The 26186-nt window shown below is 36.5% G+C and overlaps 1 protein-coding gene across 1 annotated transcript in view; it reads right to left on the reverse strand.

The window, feature by feature from the left end:
* Positions 1-26186, reverse strand: part of NHLRC2 (NHL repeat containing 2) — a 56996-nt gene that overhangs the window by 26627 nt on the left and 4183 nt on the right. Inside the window, exons 3-4 of the mRNA XM_032879426.1 lie at positions 7188-7643; positions 5090-5211 (exon numbers count right to left, since the gene is read on the reverse strand). Of these exons, the coding sequence (XP_032735317.1) occupies positions 5090-5211; positions 7188-7643 (578 nt within the window). The remainder of the gene's footprint in view (positions 1-5089; positions 5212-7187; positions 7644-26186) is intronic.

Below are 26186 nucleotides of genomic sequence, written 5' to 3' on the forward strand. Positions count from 1 at the left end.
TTATTACAATGGCTAGTACTTCCAGTATAATTTTTAACAGGTATGGTGAGAATGGGGATCCTTGCCTTGTTACCAATCTTGGAGGAAAGGCATTCAATAATTTGCATTAAGCATAGCTCTAAGATTCTTGTAGATGCCCTTTATCATACTGAAGATGTTCATTTCATGTTCACTAATTTTATTATAAATAGAAAAACATTTAAAAACATTTAATAGCTAATCTAGCAAAGCAATTGTATGGTTATTATCTTTTATTCTGTTACTATGGTGAATTACGTTGAATTAGTTAAGCAGTATCCTCCTGCATTATTTTTAGTGACCATTCTTTAATCTCCTGAAAATGTAAAGAATATTCATCAATGTAACCTTATTTATATTTTTACTGAACCTAATCTGCAAAAATACAATAGGCATCTAGGGATGGGTCCTTGAAATACATCTTGACTTAAGAAATGTATTTAAGACTTGGGGCACCTGAGTGGCTCAGTAGGTTAAGCGTCTGCCTTCAGCTCAGGTCATGAACCTGGAGTCCTGGGATCAAGCCCACATTGGGCTCCCTGCTCAGCAGGGAGTTTGCCTCTCCCTCTGTGTGCTGCTCCTTGTGCTTGTGCTCTCTCTCTCTCTCACTCTCATTCTATCTCAAATAAATAAATACAATTTTAAAAAGAGAGAGATGTATCAAAGACTTGTTATAATAATTCCTCTTGCAAAAGCCACAGGTCCAGGTGATGTTAAGAGGAGTTTTGATGAATATTCAAAAACTATTAATTCTAATGTTAGACAAATTATTAAAAAAAAAAAAAAGAAAAAGAGCAAAAATTAATTAGCTCATTTGATGAAGCTGGTGTGACCTTGATTTCAAAATCAGGTGAGAACAGTATAAGAAAATATAGAGCCATTTAATTTATGAACATGAATTTTTAAAATATTTAATTTGGGATAATCAAATCCAACTTGACTTTTTAAAAAAAATCATGATTAGGCAAGATTTATCACAAGAATAAAAAGGTGACTGAACATCAAAAATCTATTAACTCATTATATCAAGACATCAAGGGCAAAAAATTATTTCAATAAATGTAGAAAATGCATTTCACAAAATTATAAAATAATTCTTAGTAACCAGGAATAGAAAGTCTAGCCTCATGAATAATTTTATTTCCCAAAGTTATAAAAAAATATTAAACTTCTGGAGAAAATTTACTCCCTTTAAGATTATGAGCATGACAAGACATATACTATTACTGCCAATGTTTAAAGGCATTTGACGTTTTTGCCAACAATAAGATGTATAAAAATAAGAAGAGAAAAGATAAAACTCCCATTTGTTTTTTCAGACAATATAATTATTTATATGAGAAACAAACAGGACTTTACAGGAATGGATAGGCTAATCCTAAAATTCACATGGAATTGAAAGGGACTCAGAACAGTCACAACGATGCTGGAAAAGAAGAAAATGGGAGGACTCCTACTTCCTGATTTAAAAACTTATTAAAAGTTACTGTGATACAGGCATAAGAACTGATATATATGTCAGTGGAATAGACTTGAAAGTCCAGAAATAAACCCATGCAGGTATGAGTAATTATTTTCTAAAGGTTGCCAAGACTACCCAATGGATAAAAAAAATTTCACAAAATTACATGTTTCATGGGGAAAACGGAGATAAAAGTCTCTTTAATACACAATTCTGGGATAACTGGATATCCACATTCGAAAGAATTAAGTTGGACCCCTACCTCACATCATATAAAAAAAATAAATTCAAAATGGAGCAAAGACTGAACTCAAGGGGCCATAACTATCAAACTCTCAGAAGAAAACACAGGAGTAAATCTTCATGATCTTGCATTTGGCAATGTAATCTTACATAGGACACCAAAAGCATAAGCAATGAAAGAAAAAAATTGGGAATCATCAAAATTTAAAACTCTTAACATCAAAAGATATGATTAAGAAAGTGAAAAAACCAACCCACCAATGTGGATTGTGAGAAAGTGTCTGAAAAATCAGATATCCCATAGGGATTTATATCTAGAATACACAGAGAACTCTTACAAGTCAATTAGAAGAAATACAACCAGGTTAAAAAACAGGTAAAGAATCTGAACAGACACTTCTCAAAAGAAGACATACAAGAGCTCCATAAGGATGGGAACAGATGCTTAACTTCTTTACTCATTAGGGAAATTATTAACAAAACCACAGAGGCCAAATTATACCTAGTAAGAGGGCTAGAACTTAAAAAATGGAAAATAACAAATAATGGTGAAGATATGGAAAAAATGGAACCCACAAATATTGCAGGTAGAAATGTAAAATGGTACCACTACTGTGGAAAAGTTCAGCAGTTTCTTAAGAAGTTAGACATAAAATATAAAACATATAATTCAACAATTCCTTTACTTAGGTATCTACCCAGGAGAAATAAAAATATGTGTTTACATAAAACTTATACATGAATTCATAACAACCAAAAATTGGAAACACACTAAATATCCATATCAACTGGTGGAAAAAATACAGTATAGCTATACAATGGAATGCTATTCAGCAATACAAAAGAATAAACTGCTGATAAGCTATATCACAGATGAACTTCAAAAACATTGCTCAGAATAAAAGATGACACAAAAGGCCATATATTATGATTCTATTTCTATGATATGTTCAAAAGAGGCAAATTTATAGACAGAAAATAGATTAGGACTGGGCCTAAAAACAGGGATTAACTATAATTGGGCATGAGGGTTCTTATGGGGGACTGAAAATGTTCTAAAACCAACTTACAGTTATGGCTGTACAACTTATGTACATTTCCTAAAAATTCTCGGATTGTATACTTGAAATGAGTGCTATATAAAATACATCACAATAAAGTTGTTAGAAAAACACACGCAAACATTACATCTTACAAGGTCATATACAAATAGAAAGATGTGAATTCAACATGCCAGAATGACTTGCTACAGGTCTGTTTATGTAGGGGAACAGCAAGAGTGGGGCTAAGAAGGAATTTATAAATTACTAAAGAAATTATTCTAAACAAAAGTCAGGTCGGCATGAAACAGTGATATTTGTGAAATATGAACGTATATGATCAATCTTCTGCAAATGCGGCCTTAAACAAAAGTAAACTGCAGTCCGTATTTTTATATATTTAAAAAGAGAAGAAATAATAATTCCATCTCACTTTATTTTGCAGACATTAAACTAAGTCATATAATTTAAAAATAAGTTCATGTAGTCTAAATTTTTGTGATTATGCTACTTAAAATGTATTTGAAATGCAGCAAATACTCTAAAACCCATTACATTCTAAAGCAAGAAAAAACCACAGAATTATAAAAAGTACACTCTGAATATTGTGGGCTAAATATCTATTTTAACACCTTGTTAGATATCCAAGACACCATGCTGAATTATAGAAGCATACATACAACCCTGAAAAGACAATGATAAAGAAACAGTGACCTTTAAGGATTTGGTAACAACAGAAAGGCACTTTTTCCCAAAGCAGGAAATGGTGACATACCATAAAATCATTAATCCTACAAAAAGGTCTGCCTAAAAAAGACTCTTCTGTCAAATAAATTTAGAAATATTGCACATATATCCCCCCACTAACGTATTCACAATATATTAACATATTAAAGTCTCTAAGAACAAAGTCTCCAAGACTTATAAAGAATACATCTGCTTTAATTAACAAATCCACAAAATCCTTGCCTCAGATGTTTTCAAATTAAGAGGAATACACACTTCAGAAACTATTTCACTAAATAGGTTATTTGCTCAAAAATTCATTCAACAAATATCTACTGAACACCTATAATGGGCCAGCCTCTGTCCTAGGTGCTTAAGATTTCAGCAGTAAAAATAAATTTTGTGACCTCATGGAAATTTACCTTAAAGTGGTATACAAGTTCTATACATGTTTTTTCCTATTATATTACATGATAATATTGCCAAATGGCACAAATATCAATACAGAGAAAAAAGAGAAAAGCAAGGAAGTACCTGAAACAATGTGTTTCGGCAGATGGGTTAGATGAATTTAATCACTTTCTAAATAGACAGCAACTTAAAGGCCAATGCATTATAGCCAAAATATTCATTAATATGAAATGTTTAAAATAACTAAGTACTTCTACAGTGGGATACTATGCAGTCGTACCATTCACGTGACTAGTATGGAAAACAAATTTGAAAGAACTGCAGAAGATTATTATGTACAGTATGATTTCATTTGTTTAATAAAGGATTCTCTAGAGACAGCCTTTTAAATATAAATTTATTTGTACAGGAGTAGAAAATTACTGAAAAGACAAATATTTTAACAATGATTAGTTATCTCTAGGGACCCAAAATAGATGGTACAAGCCTTTTTTACCTTTATGTATTAATTCATGTTTAGTACATAAGAATCCTATATAACTTTTATAATGAGGTAAAACGAGGGGTGCCTGGGTGGCTCAGTTGGCTAAGCATCTGCCTTTGGCTCAGGTCATGATCTCTGTACCAGGATCCTGGTACAGAGTCCCGCATCGGGCTCCCTGCTCAGTGGGGAAGTCTGTTTCTTCCTTTCCTTCTGCCTCCTCTCCCTGCTCGTGCTCTGTCACTGTTTGTCTGTCTATCTCTTGCCCTCAAATAAATAAATAAAATCTTTTAAAAATAATTTTAAAAAATGAGGTAAAACAAATTTTAAGACTGACTGATAATTATTTCCAGGCAAAGCATTAGAGCGGAAGGGAGGTGGGAATGGTATGATTTTTTTTTCTAGGTTTGAGAAAATTTAACTGAAAAAAGGACATAGCATCACTCTGTAAACAGTGGTTAGGAAAATATCGCAAAATGAGGAGTTTTGGGGTGATTAGGCACTTTGAAAAAAAGGATAAAAAAAAAACCTGATCGACAGGTTTGTCTTCTGTGACAACTACAGGCTGACACACAGAAAAATAAGCTACCTAAGAATAAAACAGAAGCAGTTACCTCTGAAAAAAGTTCCATTCCAAATATTTAATATAGCACGTAAATGCCATTTTTTTCTGAGTAGATTAAAACTTTCTTTAAAATTGAAAATTACCTTTCTTATAAGGTGGTTTTCAGTATCTGCCACGTATATGATATTATTCCTTATGGCTACACCCTGCGGTGAATTAAAAGTTGACTCTGAAAATACTCCATCTTTTCTTCCAGGGTTGGGTCCTAAAAGACAAGATTGCCACAAGACAATTTTTTTCACTTCAAAAGTTATCTCAACCCCCCTCCCCCAAATATTTTTCTTTACTTTATTTTCTTTTTATTGTATCTATAGGGGAAGACAGATGTTAGCTGAACCTGTTGTGGTAATCATCTTACAACATATATAAATCAAACCAAAATAAATAAATAAAATTTGTACTTAAAGCTGAGATTTTAATATAAATAGCATGATACTTTCACCTAAAAACTATTTCTCAAGATATATTTTTCTCAAGATTAAGTTTTGCTAATGACAGGGCTTATTGGATAATGGTTACTAAGTAGCATACATCAGAAAATATATTTTTTAAACTATTTTAATTATCTACTACCTGGACTAGAAAGAATTAAAAATAATTTTAATCTTTTCACATCTAGATGAATGATTTTTTAACAATTTTGGAAGATATACTCCTTTGGCAATACACAGAAAATTATGAACCTTTTCCTTAGAAAACCATATATGCCCATAAGATGTCACAAACAATTTCAAGGGGTTCCTAGATCCTGAGGGCCATCCAAGCATTTCTTAATAGTCTATGTACCCCAGGTTAAGAAACCCGCATATTTACTATTTCACTTTGCCACAAAGTTCTGTAATATCCTATAAACGCTTAGAGAGACAAAGAGTGGTTCTGGTCTAATGGCCTACTTCTCAACTTCTCTAATACATGCAGTTTCAAGGGTGGAGAGTACACAACATAAAAACATGTAAGTGTTATTTCTGTGACCAAACAATAAGCCATACAAAGCCTGTAAGTCGGCACTCCCAAACTATGCCTTGCAGAACTCTGCTGTCCTAGATGTTAGTAAGAGAAGTAGTATAACGTAGTGGCCAGGAACATGAACGCAAGAGCCCACGTGACTTAGTTTAAGCTCTACCTCTTCCTAGCTAATGATCTAAGCAAGTTCTTTATATCTCAATTTCTCTTCTGTAAAATGGAGTAATAATATACCTAACCTATAGCACTGTGAGGACTAAATTAATACAGGTAAAGTGCTTAGAATAATGCCAGGCATATATATGTTTGCTATTATTACTATTATTAACAATACTATTATTGTTGTTAATGGGAATTTCCTGTGGGAAAAAGGGAGAGTATCATGGTCCCTTTAGATTGGAAAATATTGTATGGTATAACCTCTCTTGAATATTCATGAGGTACATAAGCAAAGTAAAAGACTGAGGAGTAGAGGGACACCAACACCAATAAATGTCTCTTAAACACCTAACCAATATTTCCTAATTGTATCTGACAACAGAATTTTTAAAATTATTGTAGATAACTTTCAATTTATCGCAAGTTACTATTATTCCTAAAAACAGGTTTGGGAAAGGTAGCTTACTGCTGGTTTTTCTGTTTAACAAAGGAAAATATTTATTTATACCATTCTGAAAATTATACAATTAAAAACCTTTTAACTATTTAAATGAACCTACCAAAACACAATTTTTAAGCAACAATTCTCGTAACTGCCTGTCATCAACTCAAACATCAAGTTGCTGAAACAAAAGAAACATAAAACCTAACATACACTCTAACAAAACAAAAACAAAAAAGAAGAAATGTGAAAAATTCAAGAGCTAGGGGAACAGTATCTAGGCATCCTAAGAATAGCACCAGGCTTAGGAATAAGACTAGTTTATTTGCATTGGTAATGCAGAAAACCCCTACTCTATGTATTAATGCTGCATATGTTACCAAAGCAGGATTGCAAAGAGATGAATTACTTTTGACTGTTATGTTACTAGATGTCAATTCAACTTGAATAAGCCGGATTAGTAAGAATGTGCTTAACAGGTTTTATTAACTATGTAGATGTCAGTTTAAGCCTGTTTTAGATCTAAAACCAGCGTGATAAATTTCAATTTTAATACATTTCCTTGAGCTTTTTCACTGTAAAATATATTATGTATCATAACTAGAAGCAAACTTTACCTCCAATGCTGTACTGAATTTCTCCATTCTTCCAGACGACCAAAATTCTATGATGTCCAGTGTCTGCTATTACCAATCTATTAGAAACATGGTCTACTGTTACTTTGCCAGGAAACAGCAATGGTGAAGGTGGCAAAGAATCTTTATAGAGTTTTACTTCAATTTTATTATCTCGGATCTGTCCCCTGTCTTTGTAATACTTTAATGCCATGGAAGTATATAAAAATAGTTTATCTTTGTGTCCCTCTCCAATCAAAGAAAATAACATATTTCCACGGGGTCCAAGTATGACCAGAGTTGGCCAGCAGGAAACTTCTAGTTCTTGCCAAAGACTGGCATCTGCATCATTAACCACAGGGTGGGTGATGTTGTATCGAAGAACAGCGCTCTTAATGTTATCCAGGACTTTTTCATTTGGAAACTTAGCCGAGTGAACGCCAACAATCAGAAGACCATCTAAATGGGAAAAATTGTAAGTTAAACATCACGAAGCATTGAAGTTTGAATGTCACCATCCACACATTAGGTTGTGGATCATTAATGAACAGTCCAGAGTTTTTGTTTTTGTCATTTTTTAAGGGCAGAACTAAAATAGTGTTTTCAACTGCATTTAAACATGAATAAAAAAATTAACATTTAAATCTCATGACAATCTTGATTACATAAAGATACATACGATCAAAATAATGTGGGTATTTCAGGACTGAACCTCTTTGTGTCCTTTATCTAGACAAATTTTTTAAAAACATTAATTTTTTTTTAAGATTTTATTTATTTATTTGACAGAGAGATCACAAGTAGGCAGAGAGGTGGGCAGAGAGGGTGGGGGGAAGCAGGCTCCCTGCTGAGCAGAGAGCCCGATGCTGGGCTTGATCCCAGGACCCTGAGATCATGACCTGAGACGAAGGCAGAGGCTTAACCTGCTGAGCCACCCAGGCGTCCCCAAAACATTAATTTCTTACAAAGATACTAAAATACTGTCATTTTTTCCCCTTTAAAATTCATAGTGGCTATGAGTGCTTTTTGCTAGTATTTATTGTCATATTATCCTCTTAGGTTTTTCTGGCCTACCTACATTACAGATTAACAGAATGAATATAAGATGATTCTATAATATAAGGTCTTTATTTAAAATTACTATTAAATGGGGGCGCCTGGGTGGCTTAGTTGGTTAAGCAAGTGCCTTCGGCTCAGGTCATGATTCTGGAGTCTCAAGATCAGGTCTCACCTCCAGGTCCCTGCTTGGCAAGGAGTCTGCAACTTCCTCTGACCTCTCCCCTCTCATGTTCTCTCTCAAATAAATAAATAAAATCTTAAAAAAAAATACTATTAAATGGTTCTTAAAACAAGCCTTAATTGTAGATAGCAGAACTGCTAAAAACTAAGAACAACATATTTCTTTTACCTAATCAACACAGTGTGTCAAGAAGATGATACAGGAAAAAAAAAAAAGTAAAAAGCATTTGGCTGGATTCAGAGAAAGAACTCAATACTGACTACCAAGATAACAGAGGTAATATTTAAATTACAATTTCCTAACCCACTCATCAAAAACTATGCACATCAGCATGAAGAAAAAATAAAACCACACAAATTACATAACAGAGGTAATATGTAAATTACAATTTCCCAACCCACTCATCAAAAACTATGCACATCAGCATGAAGAAAAAATAAAACCACACAAATTGGGGGGTGTAATTTCCTGATAGCCCATCCTTCCATTTGCAACTATTAACTCCCAACAAAACACATACATCACACACATACACACAGAGCCCCTCTGTATAAGGAACCAGAAAAGTACACAAAAGCAGGTACATTGTTAGCAGGGGGTCAAAACTTGGAGAAGTCGACCCTGAAGGGGAGTTTCCAGTTTCTTTTTCTCTTTCATGGCTTTGCCCTCAAGATGGGCCTCAGTTTAGAAGTAATGCAGGTGGTGAAAACAATGGAACTCCCTTCCTGGCCCAAGGAGCCAGGGGGACTGGAGGGTGTGGAGAAAACCTCAAGGGGAGGAGAGCAGGAGATGGGGCCCCCCCACATCTAAGTATGAACACTCACAAGTCTTGGCTTAACTCCTAAACTATACCTGCTTGAGGCAGGCCTACAAAAGTGTAGCGGAGGCTGGAGTTGAAGAATCAAGCATTGAGTTGCTGAGCTGATGAAAGCAGAGCAGAGCCGATCGAAGATGAGACAGAACTTAGAGTCTGAACCAACAAAGCTGAATGCCTGTGAAAACAAGGGACAGACCCCAGCACCAAGATAAAGCCGAAGTATGAATTAGTAGACAAAGACTTTAAAGGAACTATAACTATGCTCCATGAGGTAAAGAAAAACACACTTGAAATAAATGAAAAGATAGGAAATACAGAAATAGAAACTGTAAGAAAGAGCTAAATGAAAATTTTAGAACTTAAAAATACTATATTTAAAATAAATTCACAGGATGCCTGGGTGGCTCAGTCAATTAAGCAGCTGCCTTCGGCCCGGGTCATGATCCCAGCATCTTGGGATCGAGTCCCACATGGGGCTCCTTGCTCAGCAGGGAGCCTGCTTCTCCTTCTGCCATTCTGTCTGCCTGTGCTCTCTCTCTCTGACAAATAAATAAAATCCTTAAAAAATTTTTTAAAAAATAAAATAAATTCACTGGATGGCAATGGTAAAAAAGAGATGACAGAGAAAAGAGTCAATAAACCTAAAAATAGCTCAATGGAAATTATCCAATATAAAGAACACAAAGAAAGAAGACTGGAAAGCAAAAATGAACAGAACTTCATGGACCTGTGGAACAGTTTAAATGATTTAATGTAAGTAGATTTGGAATCACTGAAGAAGAAGAAAGACTGGGCAGAAAAAAAGTCTGAATAATACCAAAACTTCCAAAATTCAACTGACGATATAAATTTACAGAATTCAAGAAATTCAAGAACTCAAGAAATTCACTAAATAGGATAAATCAAAAGAAAATCATGTTAAGACTCTGAAAACCAAAGATTAAAAACCAAACCCCACAAACATTTTGAAAGAAAATACACACAGAAATGACATTGTGATTAGTGGTTGTTTAGGCACCGGGAAGAATGGTGGTGGGAGGAGTGGGAAGAATTATACACTTAAAATATGTGTAGTTTACTGGGTGTCAAATATACAAAAATACAGTTTTAAAAAAATTCATTAGCTCTGGAGTCATACTCCCTGTAATCAAATTCTGGCTTTACGACTTGCTGAGTTACTTTGGGCAAGTTACTTAACCTCTATGGGCATTAGTTTTCTTATTCATAAAATTGGGAAAATAATAGTAACTGCCTCATAGGTCAGTTTTGAGGATTAAAAGAGATCATCTGGGGTGCCTGGGTGGCTCAGTGGGTTAAGTGTCTACCTTCGGCTCAGGTCATGATCCTGGGGTCCTGGGATTGAGTCCTGCATCAGGCTCCCTGCTCACTGGGGAGTCTGCTTCTCCCTCCCACTCCCCCTGCTTGTGTTCCTGCTCTCACTGTGACTCTCTCTGTCAAATACATAAATAAAATCTTAAAAAAAAAAAAGATAATCTGTATAAGACATTTAGCATAGTACCTCATATACTATAAAAGCTCAACGAATGTTTACTATCATTTTTTTAAAGTTATAGGTACAAAAATAAACAATAAAAGAAAAATACATTTTCTAACTCAAGCAATTACTAAAATAAAATAGCAAGGAAAATACATCGTTTGAACAAACACAAAAAATAAAAGCTAATACATACAATGCTCGTGCATAATAATCATAAGCAAATATGAATGGGCTTCACTCATCTATTGAAAGAAAAAAATCTGGATATATTCTGTATACCAGAAATACAACTAAAACAAAGTTAACAAAAAAAGCTAAAAATAAAGGGGTAGGCAAAGGTGCACCAGGAAAAGAAAGCAGTACAAGGTCATGATCCTAATATTAGACAAGGCAGATTTCAAGCACCAAAGCATTAAACATGACAAACATTTTAATGCAAAAAGCATTCACAACAAAGATAAAACAGTAACAGGCTAAAGCAGTAATGAATATCCATGTATCAAATAATAAAAGCAGCAATCTAATAAAGCAGAAACATGCCACTCTCAGTGTGAACCAGATCAAGCAGATACAGAAAGCCTAATTAACATAATCAGTGAGGTAGATCTTATTGATACATATCAAATTATACTGTGATAATATACTTTCTTCTGAAATATACCCAGAGTATTGATAAATACTGATCACATAAAGAAAGCACTATGAAGAATACACTCTAACCACATTATAATAAAACTACATATTAATAACAAAAAATAAAAGTAGCCTCCATGCCCAGTGTGGAGCCCAATGCGGGGCTTGAACTCACAACCAACCCTGAGATCAACACCTGAGCTGAAATCAACAGTCAGACACTCAACCTACTGAGCCACACGGGCACACAAGAGAGACTTTTGTTTAGGAGAAACACACTATTTCTGTGTATTTCTCCTTTATTCTCACATTATGACCACACTCACAACACTTTTGACACCAGAAATGTGGGTTTTTGCCCCATTAGGCAATTGTAACACTGAATGGGTGTCCCATGATTCAATTCTGATATTAACCACAGTCAGTGCAGACACCACAGGTTAAGGGTTCAATCCTATAAGACAGATGGCCCTGCCACTGTAGATGCCAATCACAAATAATAGGTCCCCAAATTATCCTCAACTTCTGTTGGCTTGTCTACAAATGAGAGATTTGACTTTTCCCTTGGATTCAATTATTTGTTAGAACAGCTCACAAAACTCAAGGCAACGGCTATGTTTATCAGTTTATTATAAAAAGATACAATAAAGGATAGAGATACACAGGACAAGTTGTGGGAGTGGGGGTGGAGCTTCCATTCTCTCACCAAGGCCTTCACTTTCCCAGCACCTTCATTTGTTTACCAACTTGGAGGCTCTCTGAACTCCGTACCTCTGGAATTTTTTTTTTATATAATTTTATTTTTTATAAACATATATATATATTTTTTTTTCCCCAGGGGTACAGGTCTGTGAATCTCCACGTTTACACACTTCACAGCACTCACCATAGCACATACCCTACCCAATGTCCATAACCACCCCCCTCTCCCAACCCCCCTGTGCCCAGCAACCCTCAGTTTGTTTTGTGAGATTAAGAGTCACTTATGGTTTGTCTCCCTCCCAATCCCAACTTGTTTCATTTACTCTTCTCCTACCACATTAACCCCCCATGTTGCATCTCCTCTCCCTCATATCAGGGAGATCATATGATAGTTGTCTTTCTCTGATTGACTTATTTCGCTAAGCATGATACCCTCTAGTTCCATCCACGTCGTCGCAAATGGCAAGATTTCATTTCTTTTGATGGCTGCATAGTATTCCATTATATATATACACCATCTTCTTTATCCATTCGTCTGTTGATGGACATCTAGGTTCTTTCCATAGTTTGGCTATTGTAGACATTGCTGCTATAAACATTCGAGTGCACGTGCCCCTTCGGATCACTACGTTTGTATCTTTAGGGTAAATACCCAGCAGTGCAATTGCTGGGTCATAGGGTAGTTCTATTTTCAACATTTTGAGGAACCTCCATGCTGTTTTCCAGAGTGGTTGCACCAGCTTGCATTCCCACCAACAGTGTAGGAGGGTTCCCCTTTCTCCGCATCCTCGCCAGCATCTGTCATTTCCGGACTTGTTAATTTTAGCCATTCTGACTGGTGTGAGGTGGTATCTCATTGTGGTTTTGATTTGTATTTCCCTGATGCCGAGTGATATGGAGCACTTTTTCATGTGTCTGTTGGCCATCTGGATGTCTTCTTTGCAGAAATGTCTGTTCATGTCTTCTGCCCATTTCTTGATTGGATTATTTGTTCTTTGGGTGTTGAGTTTGCTAAGTTCTTTATAGATTCTGGACACTAGTCCTTTATCTGATATGTCATTTGCAAATATCTTCTCCCATTCTGTCAGTTGTCTTTTGGTTTTGTTAACTGTTTCCTTTGCTGTGCAAAACCTCTGGAATTTTTATGGAGGCTTTATCACATAAGCATTATAGATCATTAGCTCCATTTCCAGCCCCTTTCTCCTCTGGAAAATGGGGTATAGGGCTCAAAATCCCTCACTTCTAATCATGGCTTACCAACCAAAGTTCACCTCAGAATAAAACACACTGTTAATCTCCCAGGAAATTCCAAGGGATTCAGGAACTCTGTCAAGAACTGGGTGGGGGGGTGGGGGGGGGGGGGGGGGGGGGGGGGGGGGGGGTGTCAAAAACCAAATATTAAAACAAATGATGCCCCAGTGCTCTTATCACTTGGGAAGTCACAAGAGTTTCAGGACGTATGTGCCAGGAACCCAGGACAGAGACCAATATACATATTTTCTATTATCTCAACACCTGTCCACTTAAAAATTTTAAAACTCTCTATCAGCTTGACAGAAAGATGAAACAAAAGTTGAAATTACAGAATTTCTAAAAAATGATAATGAACACACTATATAATTTATGACAGAAGAAATTCATAGTCTTCAATTCAGAGCCTTAAACATTTATATCAAAAATTAAAATAGATGATTAAATACCCTGCTATAAAAATCTAGGAAAACACATAAAAGACCTCAAATAGCCAAAGCAATCTTGAAAAAGAAAAACAGGGGTGCCTGGGTGGGTCAGTTGGCTAAGCATCTGCCTTCAGCTCAGGTCAGGATCCTGGGGTTCCAGGATCGAGCCCCACATCAGGCTCCCTGCTCAGTGGGGAGCCTGCTTCTCCATCTCTCTCTGCCTGCTGCTCTGCCTACTTGTGCTCTCCCCCTCTCTCTCTATCAAATAACTAAAGAAAATCTTAAAACAAAACTGGAGGTCTCCTAACTCCAGACTTCAAGTTATACTACAAAGTGGCAGCAATTAAAGCTGTATGGTACTGGCATAAAAATAGACACAATGATCAACGGAATAGAAAACCCAGAAATAAACCTGTAATTACATGGTCAACTAATCTTTGACAAAGGAGGAATGAATAAACAATGAGAAAAAAGACTGTCTTTTTCAAGACACTGTTGGTGTTGAGAAAACTGGACAGCTACATGCAAAAGAATGAAAGTGGACCAATTTTTCACCATACACAAAAATAAACTCAAAATGGATTAAAGACCTAAATGTGAGACTTGAAACCATAAAAATCTTTGATAAAAACACAGGCAGTAACAACAGCCATAGCAATATTTTTCTAGATACGTCTCCTGAAGCAAGAGAAGTAAAAGCAAAAATAAACTATTGGGTTGAAATCAAAATAAAATGTTTCTGCACAGCAAAGAAAACAATCAACAAAACTAAAAGGCAACCTACTGAATGGGAGAGAGATTTGCAAATGACACATCCAATAAAGGGTTAGTATCCAAAATATATAAAGAGCAGATACAACTCAACACCCAAGAAACAACCCAATTTAAAAATGGGCAAAAGACATGAACATTTTTCCAAAGAAGATATCCAGATGGCTAAAAGACACATGAAAAGATACTCAACATTACTCATCAGCAGCAAAAATGCAAATCAGAAACACAATGAGGTATCACCTCACCCCAGCCAGAATGGCTAAAATCAAAAACACAGGAAACAAATGGTGAGGATGTGGGAAAAAAGGAACCCTCTTGCACTGTTGGTCGGAACACAAACTGGTGCAGCCACTATGAAAAACAGTATGGAGGTTCCTCAAAAAATTAAAAATAGAACTATCCTACAATCCAGTAATGACAGAAATGGGTATTTACCCCCAAAATACAAAAACACTAACTCAAAAAGATATGTGCACTCCTGTATTTATTGCAGCATTATTTATAACAGCCAAAATATGGAAGCAGCCCAAGTGTCCATCCATAAATGAACAGATAAACATGTGTATACACACACACACACACACACACACACACACACAATGGAATATTATTCAGCCATAAAAAAGAATGAAATCTTAACATTTGCAACAATATGGATAGAGAGTATAATGTTAAGTGAAATAAGTCAGTCAGAGAAAGACAAATACCATATAATTTCACTCATATGTGGAATTTAAGAAACAAATGAGCAAAAGAAAAAAGAGAAAGAGACAAGCCAAGAAACAGACTCTTAACTATAGAGAGCAAACTGATGGTTACCAGAGGGGAGGAAGTGGGGATGGATGAAATTGGGGATGGATGAAATAGGGGATGGGGATTAAGAGTATACTTGTCATGATGAGCACTATGTGCTCATAGAATAGAATTGTTGAGACACTATATTGTACACCTGAAACTAATATAACACTGTATCTTAACTATACTGTAATTAATATTAAAAAACATGTTCTTTGGGTTTCAGGAGGGTTTCTATTTTTATTCCAGTGGTTACCTTTGTAATGATACCTTTTATCATTTTACAAAAGTATTAATCCCCATTTTTCATAACCTTTTATTATCTGGTCAATAATTTTTTTAATTAATTAATTAATTAATTAGAGAGAGAGAGCAAGCACGCAGGGGGAGGAACAGAAGGAGAGAGAGAGAATCTCAAGCAGACTCTGCACTGAGTGTGGAGGCTGATGCAAGGCTGATCCCACCACCCTAAGATCCTGACCTGAGCAGAAACCAAGAGTCAGACACTCAACCGACCGAGACATCCAGGCGCCCCGGTCAATCATTTTTAAATGGCATCCTTTAATTCCCACCTATCACCTATACAATAATCAATAGTTTTCTGTTTTCCATTCTCTCCTTTTTTCCCTTTCTTTTTACTTGTATTCTAGCTCTATATGATTTTACATTCTTCTTCTACTCACAGGTGACAGTTATATTTTGTCAATTTAGCTAAAGTGATACTGTTTTCCAGTATTCTATTCCTTGCCTAGTTCTTATCCTTTAGTGAAAGAGATACTTTACGAGCGAACTGGAAGGCGCAGAGGCAGCAGCAGCCACATTCTCTTTTGCCTGGAAGACTGGTGCAGCGACCATGCGCTACTGCATTTCACACTCTGCAGCTTATCTGCCGTCTCACCTGGCTGGCTGGCTGGTTGTGGGATAGCAGCTAAGCCCCCCACAGCTGAACCACAGCTCCTGCCAGACCTCCTCCCTCAGCTTCTCCAACTCCTAGGTCAGATGAGTGTATAACTCCATAACAAAGGACAACAACTTACTCTGTTGGTCACCTCACTACTTAGCTTGGAAGTCTGCACGGGTCCCCAGTTCATGCTCGCAGGTGGCAGCCGCTTCTGCTCTCCCTTATTTCATCTCCATCTTTCCTTTTCAACTGCCTGACCAGCTGACTTCAAGTTGAGGCACCAGACACACAAGTAACAGTCATATGCAGACTAGATAAGCAGCTCCTGCAACTATATAAGGTCAAGCGCCCATAATAAATCCTTTATTATTTCTCATCATGGATATACATATGAAATCTTCAGCCATCCATCTCTCAAGTGAATTCACCAGAAAGTAGATTCACAGGTGCATCTATTCACAGGTGATTCTCTGAGTTCTTGAACATTCAAAACTAGTTTTCTATAAGCCTGATTGAATCTTGAAAGATAGCTGGTTAGCTAGAACATCCTTGGTTTATAGTTTCTCTATATAAGATTCTTAAAAATGTACTGTTGCTTTGCTTTGTATGTTATGTATGTAAAGTCTGTCCTGTCCAATTTACGTGCTTCTGAAAGTCATCATTTTTTTTGGAGGTCCTGAAATTTTTTTTTTTAAGATTTTTATTTGACAGGGAGAGAGATCACAAGTAGGCAGAGAAGCAGGCAGAGAGAGGGCGGGAGGCAGGTTCCCTGCTGAGCAGAGACCCCCCTCCCCATGTGGGGTTTGATCCCAGGACCCCGAGATCATGACCTGAGCTGAAGGCAGAGGCTTAACCCACTGAGCCACCCAGGTGCCCTAGGTTCTGAAATTTCTTGAACATCTCAAACTAGAATAGTTTAAAACAGGATACTTCTTGGGCTGTTATTCTATGTCAGTTTTCCCTGGTATCTGGTAGTACCTTTCAATATATAGAGTCAAGGTTTCTTTTATTTTCAGAGCATTTTTTGGATTCTAATTTTACATTATTAGTTTTGGTCAGCTGTTTTGATTTTTGTCTTTAGTCTCTAAGCAGTCTTGTGTTTGATCTCTTCTGCCTGTCTTTCTATTCAATCATTTCCTCTGTTTCTACTTATTTTTCTAGCTAATTTTCATTCTCTAAGTTTGTTTACCTCCCACTTTACTTCAATGCCCCTTATTCATTTTATATGAATTTATTGCCCCTTAGGCACCTTGTAATTTAGTCTTCATTTCTAACATAATTCTGATCTTTTCTTACTCCTTTTCTGAGTTCAAGCACCACTCATTTCTTACACCTTTGCGGGGGGGGCATTTCCATTCTTAGTTTTTGAATTTCTGAATCAAGATCCTTTTCCAGTATTCCTAAATGCTGTTTGAGGATCGATCGATTGATCTTTCTATAATTCAGTATGGGTTGTGTTACAGTTTTTATCATTTTTTTGATCACTTTTTTAAAAAGATTTTATTTTACAGAGAGAGACATAGCAAGAGAGGGAACACAAGCAGAGGGAGCGGGGAGCCTGATGCGGGGCTCGATCCCAGGACTCTGGGACCATGACCTGAACCGAAGGCAGCCGCCAGCCAACTGAGCCACCCAGCCACCCCCTGATCATTTTTAAGAATGTTCATCAGCATTTCAACTCTGAACCACATTTTCAGCTTTTTATAGTTTATATGGATGTGATCTGCTTTGTAATATTTCCATCCATTTTGTGGACAGGGCTCCTAGGTTGAGGGTGTGCTTTTCCAATAGTTCCCTTTTTCTATGTAGTTTCATTTTTGGGTAGCATCGTTAGAAGGAGGGATTGATGTGTATTTTCTTTCTTTCTTTCTTTTTTTTCCCTGCAAGATCCTTAACTTTTCCCTCTTATTTAAAAAAATTTTTTTTAAGTAGACTATCTTCAAGGGAAACTACACCTCTGTATCCAATTCACTCTAAGAAGCAATGCTTCTCTCAGGCTTCTGTTCTTAGTCCCATACTCCTCCTTCAAAAGCTAGTGTTATGATCTAAAACTGTGTTCAATATTTTGCATCTAATTTTGGAGTTTCTCTTTCTCCTGGTTAAGGGGTCACTCTGCGCTTTGCCCAAGACCTGTGATCCACTCTTCTTTTTTTCATGGAGTCTTTTAGCCTCTCCCATTCCTGTTCCAGCACCTGCAGGCTTGCAGAAGAGGTCCTTTAATGGAATTCAGTTTATTTCTCAACCTACAGGTAATTTGAAGGCCATGATATTCTGTTGTTTACTACTGCTGAATGAATGATCAAGTGTGGTTTTAGTTACTCTTTTTGTTTTTATATTTGAGGAAGATGAAAAGATAAATGAGGAGATTCAAAATCAGGTGGCCTTCCTTCTCCTCCAAACCCAGAAGTAGGAGAGATAAATTCCTGTTTTTAACATCAGTTATACTGAGATATAATTTACTTAAAGTAAATTTTGTCCCTCAATACTTTGTTAACTGATTAAATAAATATAACTAAACCCTAAAACCAGCCTCTTACTTAATGGGAAAAAATGAGAAGTATTTCCAATAAGATAAAGACAAGGCAAAGGTGCTCACCATCTCTACTACGACTGAATAATGAACTGGGAGGGGATTTTTAGCCAACAAAATTAGATAAGAGAAATCAATTATAGAAATAAGATTTGGAAAATTTCTTTGAAGATAATATAGCATGTTAGGGAAACCACAGAGAAACAATTATAAAACCAAACCAAGTAATAGAAGATTCAGGAAGCAGAACATAAAATTAATAGATAAAAATCAATAGCCTTTATATACCTATACAACAACCAGTTAGAGTATTTAATGCTAGACGAACCCCACTTAAAATAAATAGCCACAAGTAAATGAAAACACTTCTAACCACATTCTAAAATGCAATTTAAAACTACATCAAGGGGTACCTGGCCGGCTCAGTCAGAAAAGCATGCAACCCTTGGTGTCAGGATAAGTTTGAGTCCCATGCTGGATGCAGCGTTTACTTAAAAAATAAATAAAACTACACCAAGATAACACTCACCTATTAAATCAGTACAAATTAAAAAGCAGGTCAATACATTTTACTGGGGCAACAGTGGGGAAAGAAGCATCTTACCCTCTCTTAGCAGGAATGTAAACTACTACAAGTCTCCTGGTGCTGAATATAGCAATACCCAACAAAACTATGCCTTATGTATTTCACTTTGACCCAGAAATCCCCCTTCTAAGAACTTACCCTTAAGATATGCCACCAGCAATATAAAAACATATTCACGAAGTTATTCACTGTTTGTAACTGTTAAATATTGAAAACAAACTAAAGGCTGATACAAAGGATAGGACAATGGCTGAATTATTTATTATTATAAATTACAACACACACACACAATGGGGTGCTATGTACTATTAACAATAATCAGGAAGTTCTCTATATGGAGTGGCTACCAGGATACACTGATATATTAAAAAAGCAAAATGCACAAAAGCAGAGTAGGTCACCATTAGTATTTTTCTAAGAAAGAAAATAGTAAGAATGGAAGAATGGGATTGAAAGAATAAGAAACAGGCAGAAGAAATGGGTAGATGGAACTATACTGTCTACACAGTTCTGACTTTCAGGACCCTGTTTAAATTTTATATCCTCAAAAACAAACAAAATCAACTAAAAATACAAACAAATGAATCTAACTGTACTTCAAATGAATAACATAACCTCATGGGGAGTGGGAAAGCCTAATCTAAGTTAGTTTTTAATTAATTGAGAAGGACTAGAAGCAAAAACACCCCAGTAGCAATAAGCACAAGTAGCAAAGATCTTGTTTTCTCAAAACCCATTCCCAATATTCAATACTAAAAGGAATCAGAGCTCCCTGGAGAAATGGCTGATTCAGAGAAGGGGCTGGGAAAGTACAAGAGGAACCTTTAAATATTTTGTTGTGACAAGTAAAGAAGTACTCAAAGAATGGTAAGGGCATGTCAAAATAACACAGGTGATAGCCTGACAAGGATTCCATTCGTCAAACAGGGAAAATATGAACATCTAAATACTGATGGTGATGATTATAACCCAATGAATTAAATAAGAATTCATGAGTCAATGGGACACCTGGGTGGCTCAGTTGGTTAAGTGGCTGCCTTCAGCTCAGGTCATGATCCCAGTGTCCTGGGATGGAGTCCCGCATCGGGCTCCTTGCTCCGCAGGAAGCCTCCTTCTCCCTCTGCCACTCTGTCTGCCTGTGCTCACTCTCTCTCTCTGACAAATAAATAAATAAAATCTTAAAAAAAAAAAAAAAGAATTCATGAATCAAATCTCTATATATTTTATATGTGTAACATGCATACACACAATATATATACAGCAAAACACACATTACATCAACATACACATATATATACTCCTGATAAACATACCTAACAGTTCTTCGAAGAAGTGAAGATTAGGGGAAGATGGGAATCCTGAGAAGGTGTTAACTAGGTGAAGAGAATAAGGAAGGAGATTCATGGAGCGAAAACAACACATAAAACACAGTGCATGAAAGATAGAAGAGATTAAAGACGGTGACTAAGCGCAGAGAACAAAGGGAAGCAGGGGACAAAATAAGAAAAAAAAAAAACCTATAGAGGCAGGATCAAAATTGTAAGTCATTTAAAGGATGTTTTAGATTGTTATCCTTAAGAGCAATGGAAGTCATTTGGAGAATGAAGTGCAAATCTCAAAGATAATTTACACTAAATCCATGACCTTCTCTTCCAAAACTGTCCTTTCTATAGTGTGTCCTTTCACTGAATGGCACCAGCATCTGTCCCATTATACAAGCCAAATACCTAGCTAGGAGATCTCTGTAATAACCAAAGAGCCCTCTCTCATCATCCATATTTAATCCATGACCAAATGCTATTAATTTTATTCCTCTATAACTAGTTTCAAGCTATTACCAGGTCCCAGAGGGAGCATAACAACCTTGTCATAGATCTCTTACATCCGTTCTTGAACTAATTAGTTACCCATCCAGGAGTGCGACTAATCTTTAAACAAACACAAATCTCATCATATCACCCTCTTCCAGAAAATCTTTCATTGCCGTTTGTATAAAAACAAAATCTCATCTCCCCAGTATATTTACCACTCCTTCTTCCCTCCCCTCAGGGTGCTATAGCAACCTGGCCTTCTTCTGGTTCATCCAGAATATCATTATTCCTCTCGCTTTGATGCCTTAACACACAATGCTCCTTCGCCTGGAATGTTCTTCACCCTCTTTCACCCAGTAAAGCCACATTTTTCATCTAGATCTCAAGCTCAATTTTTACTCTTAAGCTTTAAATTCCTCCAGATTAAACTCCATTATTTGTTTTCATAGCACCCTATAATTTTCCTTAGCACTAATCAGAAATTATAAAGCTATCGGTGAGTATTTGATTGTAAGTCTTGCCCCTGTTAACAAGACTATAATTCCTATTAATTATTTAGGTATCATGCATGTTTCATTATTCACTAGAACAGTGCTTAGTACACAGTAGGAAACAAAACAATGACTAGATGGGACATGAACAGTGAAGAAATTTATGTATTTATACAATATATAAACCATATTATATTGTCTAAGTAGACTGTATTAATCTACAAAGACAACTGCTAAGTAACAATGCCTCACATTTTTTCAGTGTCAATAATCTTAAACAGATTAAAAAAATACTTTGCTTTTTCTGTTAATCATACACAATAAAAAAATAGGATGTAAAAGATCCTTCACTTTATGAATCTTTTGCCAGCACAGGGATCAAAACTACTCCATATGGAAGGAAAGGAGGGAGAGGGAAATGGGGGAGGGAAAACTGGGAGGGAAGTGGGAAGGAGAAGCCATATAAAAAGAACAACCACTTCTAAAATAATAGTAATAAAATAATAACTTCAAAAAATCATTTTAAAAACTTCAAAGGTCTTATTTTGCAGAGATACAAATATACAGAATTGTACTAGATTATAACTGTATATAGCAGTATATATAACATTATATTTATATAATATATAGTAGAAAGCACAGTTTAATCACAAACACTGTAATAACCTAGGTAAATGCAAGGACTGAAAAACAGTTGAGGAGTTTTACATGCTAGGAAATTGTAAATGGAGACATTCTGAGATCTAAACGACAAGGATGATACTTCCCTAGGCTAGAAAAGATAAGGGTATTCCAAGCAGAGTGAACACTAAGTGTCAGGGCCTTAAAGCAAGAGGAGCCGTGACACTAAGGAACTAAAGGCAGGCCAGGGAGGCTAGAACACCGTGAGGAAGAGGAGTAGGGTGTGGACAGGTAGGATTTTAGGTTTCGTACTAAAAGCAATAGAAACATGAAAAGACCAAAATCACTGAACACTAAAGCACAGAGCTGAAACATATTTGAATTTTTTAAGAAGTTTTTTTTTATAGGGGCGCCTGGGTGGCTCAGTGGGTTTAAAGCCTCTGCCTTCGGCTCAGGTCATGATAGGATCGAGCCCCGCATCGGGCTCTCTGCTCAGCAGGGAGCCTGCTTCCTCCTCTCTCTCTGCCTGCCTCTCTGCCTACTTGTGATCTGTCAAATAAATAAATAAAATCTTAAAAAATAAAAAAAAAATTTTTTAAAGTTTTTTTTTTATAATTTCAAAAAAGGACGTTGCCCTATGTCTCTCCTGACATACCCTCAAAGTGCCACAAACTGACCAATATTTCCATCATACTTCATCTATTTAAAAACAGAATATATGGACTGATTCAGAGAGAAAATATAAAGTGTGTACATATTAAGAATTAACACAGCATGTCTGACCGGTATTCTTTTGAAGGCCTGCTTATACGGGTGGCCCTTGCCAGGATTTCAGGAGGGTTCCTGCCATTCCCAGAATGGTAAGAGTGGCTTGCTAAGCCTAAACTGGTGTACAAGTAATATGGTTTATGCTGGGGACGCCTGGGTGGCTCAGTGGGATAGACCTATGCCTTCAGCTCAGGTCATGATCTCAGGGTCCTGGGATCAAGTCTCAAGTCGGGCTCTCTGCTCAGCGGGGAGCCTGCTTCCCCCCTTCTCTCTCTCTGCCTTCTTCTCTGCCTACTTGTGATCTCTCTGTGTCCATGAATAAATAAAAATCTTAAAAAATATATATGGTTTATGCTGAACACCTGCTTTCTTTCTGGGACTCTAGAATTTTCCTGCAGAAAATTCCTCCAGAAGCTGCCTATTTTGGCCACCCCCCAGGAAAAACTTTGGTTGCTGAGTCTCTAATGAGAGTCCCTGGTAACATCTCAAACGTGCTGTAACAACTCCTTGCTGGGGAATTAAGTTGTCCGGTATGACTCCACTAAGGGAAGAGGAAGCCTGTGTTTTGTCTCCTCTGGACTTAGCCTCATTCAGGCACCGCTTCCCTTTGCTGCTTTCACGTTGTATCCTTCAGCTGTAACAAATTACAGCTGTGAGTCCTCCTAAAGAATTATGGAACCTGGGGATGGTACTGGGAAACCTGACACACCATCAAATTATATATGGAGTCACTGGAAGGTTTAGTTTCATTATAAAATTAGAACTCAATCTTCTAATTTTTAATAAAGTTAAAACAGAAAAATAGCGTCTACTACATAGTGAGAATACCAGCATTTACCCAGTAGTAATCCTAGCATTTAGGTTGTTAAGTCTGATTTAATTATGCATTAACATATACCTAGCAGTCGCATTTTAAAATATGTCAAGTGTTCCTAATAATTTTTTTATGAAATAAGAACACTTTTCCTTAATAGCCATTGTGCTACATTTGTGTATTGTATAACATTATCATTAATGCATCCAGCATAAAAAGGCAATAAATTTTATATATTCTCAAGTACAAAGAGGAAAATAAAACCCCCAAATGTGAGCTACCTATCAGTTAATGTAAGTTAATCAGTTAATGTAAACATGTGCTAAATCATTATAAATTAATAACAAGCTTAGGGCACGGCTACATTTAAGAATTTCCTAAAGATCAAAAGGCATTTATAATGTCTCATGCTATCGTGAAAATGATACCGGTCACTGTTATAAACTTAATTTTAAAAGCTATTTTACAGAGGAAGGAGACTGGGTATTAATTTGGACCCTTTTCAGGCTGTTTTGAATTAATAAGCACTTCCTCAGTTGGCTGAGCATTTCTGGCTTACTGATGAAATGAGCTGAATATTCCATGGAATTTAAAATAGGCTGCTGAATGTCACTTCAAAAACTATTAGCATTGCTGCAAATATGTTCAGAAACATAGCAGATAGTGATGAGACAAGACACATTCGCTGTAAGAAAGCAAATTAATTTAGCGACAGCTTATTGAGCTTTCATATGAAAATCTCTGGGTATACCTGCTTTTGTGAATATGAATTGAATGTATATTTTGAATAAAAAATATTCTGAAGTTACCAGCATTTTCATAAAGTAGCATATTACTGAAGTAATGTTTCTTTGAAATTACAGTGTTGGGATCACTTCAAGTATCTCACTTCTCAGAAGTGCATTTGCATGCAGAAATAGTTTTTATTTTGTGTCACAATGTACTATAAAAACGATGCTCCAGTAAACAGATAAAGAGATTACAAAGACCCATTCTGAATAAATTCTTGAATTTGCTTCAGGTGTGCGGTAATTAAGTTAACCACATACAGTCTTTTACGGGTTATCTAAGTATGGAAACAGTTAATTCTGGAATTCTTAACCCAGTCTTTCATCCTCCTATTAAACAAACAAACAGGGATGCCTGCGTGGCTTAGCAGTTAAGTGTCTGCCTTTGACTCAAGTCATAATCCTAGGGTCCTGGGATTGAGCCCCGCATCACAAGGCTCCCTGCTCAGTGGGGAGCCTGTTTTCCCTCTGCCTGCTGCCACCCCCCTACCCGGCCCCCGCCCCCGCCCCGGCTCCTGCGCGTGCATGCTCGCGCTTGCTTTCATTCTCAATCTCTCTCTCTCTGGCAAGTAAGATAATAAATCTTTTTAAAAAATAAATAAATCAAAAACAACATTAAATATCTCTGTATCTTCAGTGGAAGAGAAAGGCTAAGCTATTAAGAATGTTAATTCTTTTTTTTTTTTTTTAAGATATTTATTTATTTGACAGAGATCACAAGTAGGCAGAGAGGCAGGCAGAGAGAGAGAGAGAGGAGGAAGCAGGCTCCCCGCTGAGCAGAGAGCCCGATGTGGGGCTCGATCCCAGTACCCTGGGATCATGACCTGAGCCGAAGGCAGAGGCTTTAACCCACTGAGCCACCCAGGCGCCCCAAGAATGTTAATTCTTAATAACGAAACTTTTCACAGCTGGTCTGAACCTAAGGCACCTTCCCCTCATCTTCCCCAGAAGTCCCTACAATCCGGCCACACTGAACTACTGACCTCTCCCCAAACAGCCTACTCTTCCATGCCTCCCTACTTATCTACCTGTCACTTCCTCAGCCAGCTTTGTCCAGATCACTTCTCATTTTCAGCTGTAGTCCTGCTTATTTCTCAAGTTCAAGCTTAACTGTCTGCTCCTCTGTGAAATCTTTTCCAATGCTTCTAAGCCAAGTGAATTACTCTTTTCCACAGGTTCCATGATGCTTTTTATTCAACTTTGTTACATATTCCCTCAGCAGCTAGCAGAGTACTCAGCATATATCACATGTTCAAAAAATACACTCACTTGCATGAGCTTGACCAAAACACACAGGGATCCAAAACTAGCAGCTAATAAGATACTTTTACTTCTTAAATCAATACAGATAAACTTTTGAAAACATGAATTAGCTACCAGTAATACCAGAGACCTTTATAAAGCTCACTGACTGGCAATTTTAAGATAAAATATATTATAATTTATAAGCATCTGAGGTTTCACTTGCACTGAAGAGTTTAACCCAGCATTCCTTTTTTAAATTCACTTTTTTTTAAACCAAGTTATCTTTCAATTCTGTAATATATTCTCATT

The sequence above is a fragment of the Lontra canadensis genome, unplaced genomic scaffold, assembly GCF_010015895.1.
Source record: "Lontra canadensis isolate GAN:19392208 unplaced genomic scaffold, GSC_riverotter_1.0 scaffold3, whole genome shotgun sequence".
Classification (NCBI taxonomy): domain Eukaryota; kingdom Metazoa; phylum Chordata; class Mammalia; order Carnivora; family Mustelidae; genus Lontra; species Lontra canadensis.